Source organism: Oncorhynchus gorbuscha, unplaced genomic scaffold (genome assembly GCF_021184085.1).
Source record: "Oncorhynchus gorbuscha isolate QuinsamMale2020 ecotype Even-year unplaced genomic scaffold, OgorEven_v1.0 Un_scaffold_1577, whole genome shotgun sequence".
Lineage (NCBI taxonomy): Eukaryota > Metazoa > Chordata > Actinopteri > Salmoniformes > Salmonidae > Oncorhynchus > Oncorhynchus gorbuscha.
The window spans coordinates 36,802-49,487 of NW_025746312.1; the positions used below are offsets into that span (position 1 = coordinate 36,802).

General features: G+C 43.3%; 1 protein-coding gene across 1 annotated transcript in view; it reads left to right on the forward strand.

The window, feature by feature from the left end:
- LOC124023292 (cytochrome P450 3A27-like) overlaps nt 1-11,868 on the forward strand; it is a 46,909-nt gene extending 35,041 nt beyond the window's left edge. Inside the window, exons 10-13 of the mRNA XM_046337797.1 lie at nt 3,093-3,253; nt 4,786-5,012; nt 5,185-5,347; nt 10,673-11,868. Coding sequence (XP_046193753.1) covers nt 3,093-3,253; nt 4,786-5,012; nt 5,185-5,347; nt 10,673-10,798 — 677 coding nt within the window. The 3' untranslated portion in view covers nt 10,799-11,868. The remainder of the gene's footprint in view (nt 1-3,092; nt 3,254-4,785; nt 5,013-5,184; nt 5,348-10,672) is intronic.
- Nucleotides 11,869-12,686: the final 818 nt, after the last annotated feature.

Here is a 12,686-nt window from a genome sequence, read left to right on the forward strand (position 1 = left end):
TAAACTACTGTTACAAACACACACCTGTAAACTACTGTTACAAACACACACCTGTAAACTACTGTTACAAACACACACCTGTAAACTACTGTTACAAACACACACCTGTAAACTACTGTTACAAACACACACCTGTAAACTACTGTTACAAACACACACCTGTAATCTACTGTTACAAACACACACCTGTAAACTACTGTTACAAACACACACATGTAAACTACTGTTACAAACACACACCTGTTACAAACACACACCTGTATACTACTGTTACAAAAACACACCTGTAAACTACTGTTACAAACACACACCTGTAAACTACTGTTACAAACACACACCTGTTACAAACACACACCTGTAATCTACTGTTACAAACACACACCTGTAAACTACTGTTACAAACACACACCTGTAAACTACTGTTACAAACACACACCTGTAAACTACTGTTACAAACACACACCTGTAAACTACTGTTACAAACACACACCTGTAAACTACTGTTACAAACACACACCTGTAAACTACTGTTACAAACACACACCTGTAATCTACTGTTACAAACACACACCTGTAATCTACTGTTACAAACACACACCTGGAAACTACTGTTATAAACACACACCTGGAAACTACTGTTACAAACACACACCTGTTACAAACACACACCTGTAAACTACTGTTACAAACACACACCTGTAAACTACTGTTACAAACACACACCTGTAATCTACTGTTACAAACACACACCTGTTACAAACACACACCTGTAAACTACTGTTACAAACACACACCTTTAAACTACTGTTACAAACACACACCTGTTACAAACACACACCTGTAAACTACTGTTACAAACACACACCTGTTACAAACACACACCTGTAATCTACTGTTACAAACACACACCTGTAAACTACTGTTACAAACACACACCTGTAAACTACTGTTACAAACACACACCTGTAAACTACTGTTACAGACACACACCTGTAAACTACTGTTACAAACACACACCTGTAAACTACTGTTACAAACACACACCTGTAAACTACTGTTACAAACACACACCTGTAATCTACTGTTACAAACACACACCTGTAATCTACTGTTACAAACACACACCTGGAAACTACTGTTATAAACACACACCTGGAAACTACTGTTACAAACACACACCTGTTACAAACACACACCTGTAAACTACTGTTACAAACACACACCTGTAAACTACTGTTACAAACACACACCTGTAATCTACTGTTACAAACACACACCTGTTACAAACACACACCTGTAAACTACTGTTACAAACACACACCTTTAAACTACTGTTACAAACACACACCTGTTACAAACACACACCTGTAAACTACTGTTACAAACACACACCTGTAAACTACTGTTACAAACACACACCTGTTACAAACACACACCTGTAAACTACTGTTACAAACACACACCTGTAAACTACTGTTACAAACACACACCTGTTACAAACACACACCTGTAAACTACTGTTACAAACACACACCTGTAAACTACTGTTACAAACACACACCTGTAAACTACTGTTACAAACACACACCTGTAATCTACTGTTACAAACACACACCTGTTACAAACACACACCTGTAAACTACTGTTACAAACACACACCTGTAATCTACTGTTACAAACACACACCTGTAAACTACTGTTACAAACACACACCTGTAAACTACTGTTACAAACACACACCTGTAAACTACTGTTACAAACACTCACCTGTAATCTACTGTTACAAACACACACCTGTTACAAACACACACCTGTAATATACTGTTACAAACACACACCTGTTACAAACACACACCTGTAAACTAGTGTTACAAACACACACCTGTAATCTACTGTTACAAACACACACCTGTTAAAAACACACACCTGTTACAAACACACACCTGTAAACTACTGTTACAAACACACACCTGTAAACTCCTGTTAAAAAACACACACCTGTAAACTACTGTTACAAACACACACCTGTAAACTAGTGTTACAAACACACACCTGTAAACTACTGTTACAAACACACACCTGTTAACTACTGTTACAAACACACACCTGTAAACTAGTGTTACAAACACACACCTGTAAACTCCTGTTAAAAAACACACACCTGTAAACTAGTGTTACAAACACTCACCTGTTAACTACTGTTACAAACACACACCTGTAAACTACTGTTACAAACACACACCCTTAAACTCCTGTTAAAAAACACACACCTGTAAACTAGTGTTACAAACACACACCTGCTAACTACTGTTACAAACACACACCTGTTTTCTACTGTTACAAACACACACCTGGAAACTACTGTTACAAACACACACCTGTAACCTACTGTTACAAACACACACCTGTTACAAACACACACCTGTAAACTACTGTTACAAACACACACCTGTTACAAACACACACCTGTAAACTACTGTTACAAACACACACCTGTTACAAACACACACCTGTAACCTACTGTTACAAACACACACCTGTAATCTACTGTTACAAGCACAAACCTGTAAACTACTGTTACAAACACACACCTGGAAACTACTGTTAGAAACACACACCTGTTACAAACACACACCTGGAAACTACTGTTACAAACACACCTGTTGCAAACACACACCTGGGAACAACTTTTACAAAGACACACCTGTAAACTACTGTTACAAACACACACCTGTAAACTACTGTTACAACCACACACCTGTTACAAACACACACCTGGAAACTACTGTTACAAACACACACCTGGAAACTACTGTTACAAAGACACACCTGTAAACTACTGTTACAAACACACATCTGTTACAAACACACACATGTAAACTACTGTTACAAACACACACCTTTATGCTATTGTTACAAACACACACCTTTTAACTGCTGCTACAAATACACACCTGTTACAAACACACGCCTGTAAACTACTGTTAGAAACTATTATCTTGTTCCCTCTCATTCTTTCTCTCTCTCTCTCTCTCTCTCTCTCTCTCTCTCTCTCTCTCTCTCTCTCTCTCTCTCTCTCTCTCTCTCCACAGGACTGACTGATCATGAGATCTTGTCTCAAGCCATGATCTTCATCTTCGCCGGCTACGAGACCAGCAGCAGTACTATGAGTTTCCTGGCCTATAACCTGGCAACCAACCCCCAGGTCATGACCAAACTGCAGGAGGAGATAGATACTGTTTTCCCCAACAAGGTAACCCCCACACCATGTCCAAACTGCAGGAGGAGATAGATACTGTTTTCCCCAACAAAGTAACCTCCACACCATAACCAAACTGCAGGAGGAGATAGATACTGTGTTCCCCAACAAGGTAACCCCCACACCATGACCAAACTGCAGGAGGAGATAGATACTGTGTTCCCCAACAAGGTAACCCCCACTCCTTGACCAAACTGCAGGAGGAGATAGATACTGTGTTCCCCAACAAGGTAACCCCCACACCTTGACCAAACTGCAGGAGGAGATAGATACTGTGCGGGTGCCAGATGGGGTGAGGTACTGATGTGTGTGTAACCCCGGTGTCAGATGGGGTGAGGTACTGATGTGTGTGTAACCCAGGTGTCAGATGGGGTGAGGTACTGATGTGTATGTAACCCCGGTGTCAGATGGGGTGAGGTACTGATGTGTGTGTAACCCCGGTGTCAGATGAGGTGAGGTACTGATGTGTGTGTATCCCCGGTGTCAGATGGGGTGAGGTACTGATGTGTATGTAACCCCAGTGTCAGATGGGGTGAGGTACTGATGTGTGTGTAACCCCGGTGTCAGATGGGGTGAGGTACTGATGTGTGTGTATCCCCGGTGTCAGATGGGGTGAGGTACTGATGTGTGTGTAACCCAGGTGTCAGATGGGGTGAGCTAGTGATGTGTGTGTAACCACGGTGCCAGATGAGGTGAGGTACTGATGTGTGTGTAACCCCGGTGTCAGATGGGGTGAGGTACTGATGTGTGTGTAACCCCGGTGTCAGATGTGTTGAGGTACTGATGTGTGTGTAACCCCGGTGTCAGATGGGGTGAGGTACTGATGTGTGTGTAACCCCGGTGTCAGATGGGGTGAGGTACTGATGTGTGTGTATCCCCGGTGTCAGATGGGGTGAGGTACTGATGTGTGTGTAACCCCGGTGTCAGATGAGGTGAGGTACTGATTTGTATGTAACCACGGTGTCAGATGGGGTGAGGTACTGATGTGTGTGTAACCCCGGTGTCAGATGGGGTGAGGTACTGATGTGTATGTAACCCCGGTGTCAGATGGGGTGAGGTACTGATGTGTGTGTAACCCCGGTGTCAGATGGGGTGAGGTACTGATGTGTGTGTAACCCCGGTGTCAGATGGGGTGAGGTACTGATGTGTATGTAACCCCGGTGTCAGATGGGGTGAGGTACTGATGTGTGTGTAACCCCGGTGTCAGATGGGGTGAGGTACTGATGTGTATGTAACCACGGTGTCAGATGGGGTGAGGTACTGATGTGTATGTAACCACGGTGTCAGATGGGGTGAGGTACTGATGTGTATGTAACCACGGTGTCAGATGGGGTGAGGTACTGATGTGTATGTATCCACGGTGTCAGATGGGGTGAGGTACTGATGTGTATGTAACCACGGTGTCAGATGGGGTGAGGTACTGATGTGTATGTAACCACGGTGTCAGATGGGGTGAGGTACTGATGTGTATGTAACCACGGTGTCAGATGGGGTGAGGTACTGATGTGTATGTAACCACGGTGCAGGCTCCAATCCAGTACGAAGCTCTGATGCAGATGGACTATTTGGACTGTGTGTTGAACGAGTCTCTGAGACTGTACCCCATCTCCCCGCGACTGGAGAGGGTCGCCAAGAAGACAGTGGAGATCAATGGCATCGTCATCCCCAAAGACTGCGTTGTCCTGGTTCCCACGTGGACCCTCCACCGTGACCCAGAGATCTGGTCTGACCCTGAGGAGTTCAAACCAGAGAGGTACTGGACCGCACCGTAACCACAATCCAACCATAACACAACCTTAATACAACCACAGTACAACAATATCACAAACACAAAACAACTACAACACCATGTTTAATGTGTCTGAACCACAACCACAAATCAACTACAATACGATGTGTAATGTGTCTGCCCTCCCCCTGTCCAGGTTCAGTAAGGAGAACAAGGAGCCTATTGATCCGAACACGTATATGCCGTTTGGGGTGGGGCCCAGGAACTGTATCGGGATGCGCTTCGCCCTGATCATGATCAAACTGGCCATGGTCGAGATCCTCCAGAGCTTCACTTTCTCCGTCTGCGACGAGACCGTGGTGAGACGCTCACCTGAGCAGACAGAATATGACATCATCAAACATCAGTATCTGTTTTAACATGGTCAGCACCTGTTTTAACATGGTCACCACCTGTTTTAACATGGTCACCACCTGTTTTAACATGGTCACCACCTGTTTTAACATGGTCACCACCTGTTTTAACATGGTCACCACCTGTTTTAACATGGACCTGTTTTAACATGGTCACCACCTGTTTTAACATGGTCACCACCTGTTTTAACATGGACCTGTTTTAACATGGTCACCACCTGTTTTAACATGGTCACCACCTGTTTTAACATGGTCACCACCTGTTTTAACATGGTCACCACCTGTTTAACATGGTCACCACCTGTTTTAACATGGACCTGTTTTAACATGGTCACCACCTGTTTTAACATGGTCACCACCTGTTTTAACATGGTCACCACCTGTTTTAACATGGTCACCACCTGTTTTAACATGGTCACCACCTGTTTAACATGGTCACCACCTGTTTTAACATGGTCAGCACCTGTTTTAACATGGACCTGTTTTAACATGGTCACCACCTGTTTTAACATGGTCACCACCTGTTTTAACATGGTCACCACCTGTTTTAACATGGACCTGTTTTAACATGGTCACCACCTGTTTTAACATGGTCACCACCTGTTTTAACATGGTCACCACCTGTTTTAACATGGTCACCACCTGTTTTAACATGGTCACCACCTGTTTTAACATGGTCACCACCTGTTTTAACATGGTCACCACCTGTTTTAACATGGTCACCACCTGTTTTAACATGGTCACCACCTGTTTTAACATGGACCTGTTTTAACATGGTCACCACCTGTTTTAACATGGACCTGTTTTAACATGGTCACCACCTGTTTTAACATGGACCTGTTTTAACATGGTCACCACCTGTTTTAACATGGTCACCACCTGTTTTTACATGGTCACCACCTGTTTTTACATGGTCACCACCTGTTTTAACATGGTCACCACCTGTTTTAACATGGACCTGTTTTAACATGGTCACCACCTGTTTTAACATGGTCACCACCTGTTTTAACATGGCCAACACCTGTTTTAACATGGTCACCACATGTTTAACATGGTCACCACCTGTTTTTACATGGTCAGCACCTGTTTTAACATGGTTAGCAAATCAAATCAAATGTATTTATATAGCCCTTCGTACATCAGCTGATATCTCAAATTGCTGTACAGAAACCCAGCCTAAAACCCCAAACAGCAAGCAATGCAGGTGTAGAAGCACGGTGGCTAGGAAAAACTCCCTAGAAAGGCCAAAACCTAGGAAGAAACTGTTTCAGTATGATATGTTAGATAAAGGAATAACGACAGACACCAATGTTAGGTTCAATAGCCTTGTTTTGTTCATTGTACAAATGGCTACCGCTGGAGTCCGGGGAACAGTCCGGCTAGTCGATTACCTATCAACTAGACTCCGTAACATCATCCTTTTCAATAGAAAGTGCAAACATAAAGGCATAACATTACATTCTTAACAGTCAGGTCATAACAATAGAAAAGCATTACATTTATAATATATAATAATAATAATAATAATAATAATAATAATATTTTTTACTTCAGTTGTCATCTTACTTTTTTAATTTCAATTTAATTATTTAAGAACAAATATATACAAAATAGTGCTGGGAATTGCAAATGAGGATACACGCCGGCGTCTACTGAGAGAGAGAGACTTAACATTAGTAACTGCCATTGAAATGTGCCGCACTGCTGAAGTCACTGACATGAGAATGAGAGCAATGGAAACCCCACGCTCCCGGCGTTGATACCGTTCACGCTGTTGCTAGGCAGACATTCAGACTAAACCAATCGAGGCAGAGCAATTCACCACGAACGGTGAACACAGAGAGCCCCGTAGATACTGTGGGAATACACACACACACACGTGGCAAAGAGCACTGCCCTGCCTACGGAAAACCATGCAGAGCTTGTGGAACTAATAATAATTTTGCAAAAGTGTGTCTCAAAAGCAAAAGAAGGGTGAGTGAGGGCAAGATTCACTGTGTTGATGATGTCATTCAATGTTCAGAGCTGAAAAGTGAAAGTGACATTTACATGCATGAATCCATTGGGGCTGTACACTCAAAGAGGGAAGAAATGGTTTGTGACACTACGATTACACAACAAGCAACAACAATGTCAACTGGATTCTGGTGCTCCATGCAACGTAATGAGCTACAAAGACAAAATCAATCTGGCACCTGACACACATCTATTGCCCAGCGATACTAGACTAAAGCTCTACTCAGGAGAGCTAATGAGCTCTATGGGCACCTTTGAGACCGAATGTGTTATTCGGGGACGCAAACACAAGCTGGATTTTGAGATTGTAAAAACCAGTCAACATCTTCTCCTCTCAGGCTCTACATGCAAACGCCTGGGACTGATGCAGTTCACTGTACCAAATGACCTGCACATTGTGGATCATGTCCAGCATGGACCCCTGTCCAAAGAACAACTACTTAGCAGATATGACGATGTATTCAACATGCCCGTTGAATCTGTGCCTGGGGAGGTACACTTTGAAGTGGATGAGAGCATCACTCCAGTCCAGTGTGCTCCTCGCAATGTGCCCATTGCAATGAAAGTGGCTGTGAAGGCCCAGCTGGACAAGTATGAGGCCGATGGCCACATGACATCTGTGACTGAACCAACTGACTGGATCAGCAATATGGTCATAGTGAAAAAACCAGAGAAGCTGAGGGTCTGCATCGACCCAAAGCATCTGAACCAAGCACTGAAACGATCCCTCTTCTGACACCAATGTTAGGCCTTGTTTGTGCATTGTACGAATGGCTACCGCTGGAGTCCGGGGAACAGTCCGGCTAGTCGATTACCTATCAACTAGACTCCGTAACAGAAACCTAGAGAGGAACCAGGCTATGTGGGGTGGCCAGTCCTCTACTGGCTGTGCTGGGTGGAGATTATAACAGAACATGGCCAAGATGTTAAAATGTTCATAAATGACCAGCATGGTCGAATAATAATAATAAGGCAGAACAGTTGAAACTGGAGCAGCAGCACGGCCAGGTGGACTGGGGACAGCAAGGAGTCATAATGTCAGGTAGTCCTGGGGCATGGTCCTAGGCCTCAGGTCAGTTGAAACTGGAGCAGCAGCACGGCCAGGTGGACTGGGGACAGCAAGGAGTCATTATGTCAGGTAGTCCTGGGGCATGGTCCTAGGGCTCAGGTCCTCCGAGAGAGAGAAAGAAAGAGAGAAGGAGAGAATTAGAGAACGCACACTTAGATTCACACAGGACACCGAATAGGACAGGAGAAGTACTCCAGATATAACAAACTGACCCTAGCCCCCCAACACATAAACTACTGCAGCATAAATACTGGAGGCTGAGACAGGAGGGGTCAGGAGACACTGTGGCCCCATCCGAGGACACCCCCGGACAGGGCCAAACAGGAAGGATATAACCCCACCCACTTTGCCAAAGCACAGCCCCCACACCACTAGAGGGATATCTTCAACCACCAACCTACTATCCTGAGACAAGGCTGAGTATAGTCCACAAAGATCTCCGCCATGGCACAACCCAAGGGGGGACAGGATGACCACATCAGTGAATCAACCCACTCAGGTGACGCACCCCTTCCACGGACGGCATCAGAGAGCCCCAGTAAGCCAGTGACTCAGCCCCTGTAATAGGGTTAGAGGCAGAGAATCCCAGTGGAGAGGGGAACCGGACCGGCAGAGAGCAAGGGCGGTTTGTTGCTCCAGAGCCTTTCCGTTCACCTTCCCACTCCTGGGCCAGACTACACTCAACCATATGACCCACTGAAGAGATGAGTCTTCAGTAAAGACTTAAAGGTTGAGACCGAGTTTGCATCTCTGACATGGGTAGGCAGACCGTTCCATAAAAATGGAGCTCTATAGGAGAAAGCTCTGCCTCCAGCTGTTTGCTTAGAAATTCTAGGGACAATTAGGAGGCCTGCGTCTTGTGACCATAGCGTACCTGTAGGTATGTACGGCAGGACCAAATCAGAGAGATAGGTTGGAGCAAGCCCATGTAATGCTTTGTAGGTTAGAAGTAAAACCTTGAAATCAGCCCTTGCTTTGACAGGAAGCCAGTGTAGAGAGGCTAGCACTGGAGTAATATGATCAATTTTTTGGGTTCTAGTCAGGATTCTAGCAGCCATATTTAGCACTAACTGAAGTTTATTTAGTGCTTTATCCGGGTAGCCGGAAAGTAGAGCATTGCAGTAGTCTAACCTAGAAGTGACAAAAGCATGGATTAATTTTTCTGCATAATTTTTGGACAGAAAGTTTCTGATTTTTGCAATGTTACGTAGATGGAAAAAAACTGTCCTTGAAATGGTCTTGATATGTTCTTCAAAAGAGAGATCAGGGTCCAGAGTAACGCCGAGGTCCTTCACAGTTTTATTTGAGATGACTGTACAACCATTAAGATTAATTGTCAGATTCGACAGAAGATCTCTTTGTTTCTTGGGACCTAGAACAAGCATCTCTGTTTTGTCCGAGTTTAAAAGTAGAAAGTTTGCAGCCATCCACTTCCTTATGTCTGAAACACATGCTTCTAGCAAGGGCAATTTTGGGGCTTCACCATGTTTCATTGAAATGTACAGCTGTGTGTCATCCGCATAGCAGTGAAAGTTAACATTATGTTTTCGAATAACATCCCCTAGAGGTAAAATATATAGTGAAAACAATAGTGGTCCTAAAACGGAACCTTGAGGAACACCGAAATTTACAATTGTTTTGTCAGAGGACAAACCATTCACAGAGACAAACTGATATCTTTCCGACAGATAAGACCTAAACCAGGCCAGAACATGTCCGTGTAGACCAATTTGGGTTTCCAATCTCTCCAAAAGAATGTGGTGATCGATGGTATCAAAAGCAGCACTAAGGTCTAGGAGCATGAGGACAGATGCAGAGCCTCAGTTCGATGCCATTAAAATGTAATTTACCACCTTCACAAGTGCCGTCTCAGTGCTATGATAGGGTCTAAAAACATTTCGTATACCTGTTTAACATGGTCAGCACCTGGTTTAACATGGTTAGCACCTGTTTAACATGGTTAGCACCTGGTTTAACATGGTCAGCACCTGGTTTAACATGGTTAGCACCTGGTTTAACATGGTCACCACCTGTTTTAACATGGTCAGCACCTGTTTTAACATGGTCAGCACCTGTTTTAACATGGTCAGCACCTGTTTTAACATGGTCAGCACCTGGTTTAACATGGTTAGCACCTGTTTAACATGGTTAGCACCTGGTTTTACATGGTCTGTTATTCTCTATAGATCCCTCTGGAGATGGACAACCAGGGTCTGGTGATGCCAAAACGACCAATCAAACTGAGGCTGGAGGCCCGTAGAAACACCCCTAGCAACACCACTGGTACCACTCTGAAGAGTCCAACAACGTGACCAAATGCAGGAGCACCCCACCCTACCCTACCGTGGAGTACCTCTCTCTCTCTCTCTCCCTCCCCCCCAGGCAAAAGGGCTTTACTACAAACAGAAATACTCCCCCGCTAATGAACATTTCTGGAATCTGTTATTTCAGCTCATGAAACATTTTTGTTCAACAGCCTCTCTATCTATCCATGGCATGATATCTATCTATCTATCTATCTATCTATCTATCTATCTATCTATCTATCTATCTATCTATCTGTCTGTCTGTCTGTCTGTCTGTCTGTCGATCGGCTACTGAATATTCAGTCCTTATCCTGACCCTGTTATAGGCTACTGAATATTCAGTCCTTATCCTGACCCTGCTATAGGCTACTGAATATTCAGTCCTTATCCTGACCCTGCTATAGGCTACTGAATATTCAGTCCTTATCCTGACCCTGCTATAGGCTACTGAATATTCAGTCCTTATTCTAACCCTGCTATAGGCTACTGAATATTCAGTCCTTATCCTAACCCTGCTATAGGCTACTGAATATTCAGTCCTTATCCTAACCCTGCTATAGGCTACTGAATATTCAGGCTGGGATTCAATAGGCTACTTAATATAATATGATAATAAGACTGCATTCACAATGACTGTATGATAAATCAGTTCAATCAGGAATGACCTTTAAAATGGCACATAGCTGATAAAGCGCTGGGATTGAATCCTGGTCTCAGTCTCATGCTTGGTTTGAGTAGGACTCAGAAACCCATTTCCACCAGATAAAAGAGAGATAGTAATACTATGGCTGCATTGGAGGTACATGTCTTGTTAAAGTTAGACACCAGGGGATATTAAATCCATGGCATGATGTCATGTCTGGATCCTGGACACTACTGGCTGGTGGCTGGAATCCTCCTAGAATGTAGAACTCTAGCTGGTGTTCTCTAGAACTGTACTCTCATTCTGTTCCTCTGGGTGTTCTGCTGTCCAGTCATTCCAAAATAGAATCTTTACTGTCTGTTGAGATGATCCCTGCAGCTGCTTGGTTTTAACTTTAATCATCACAAACCAATAAAATCATCACGCTAATGAACAAGGTCGTCTGTGTATTTTATTAGCATCCATAAGACAAAACTTAAGACACAAACACACAGAAATATACATGAGAACAATCTATATAGATTGATTTGTGTTATTTATCAAGACATGTTGTATTTATAATTTCATTCAGCTCGGCCTAATTGTAGTGTTACGACCTTGGTCATCCACAAACGTTTCTTTTCAGATCCCAATACCGCCCCCGTGTGGCCGTTGCATGTAAATACACAACCCAGGTCCCATTACAAAATATGAATCAACTTTCCACATTTTACAGCTCTTGTACTTTCTGCATTCATAAACACAGTGTAGAGAATAGAGCAAAGTTCACATAGAGCAAAGTTCACATAGAGCTACTATCTACCATTACTGCATCATGAGGTGATTTCCTCCCAGTTCAGCCTATAGTGCCTATTGACCATTCATATTTTAATGTACATTCTTCCCTATGTACTTGTGAGGTGATTTCCTACAGTTAAAGTCCTGCACAATTATTTGTGAAATCTCTTCACATTTCATGGACCCAAGACACATAGGTAATGCTGTACAGTGCAATAGAGGTCTGCATCAATGCAATTCTAATAAAGCCACATTGGGACTTCAACTATTTTTTGTTTGTCAAATGAACTACTTATTATCTTTGGTTTAATTCATATAACAACATTCCAACCTTGTTCAGCATTATCTAATCCAGATATGGCATTATTACATGATTTGTATCTGTTTGCATCCGTTTCAATATTGGACTCTTATTTTGAAGGCAAAACGCAAATTCCATTGTTGCTCAACCTAACTCTAGCTAGCATCACACAG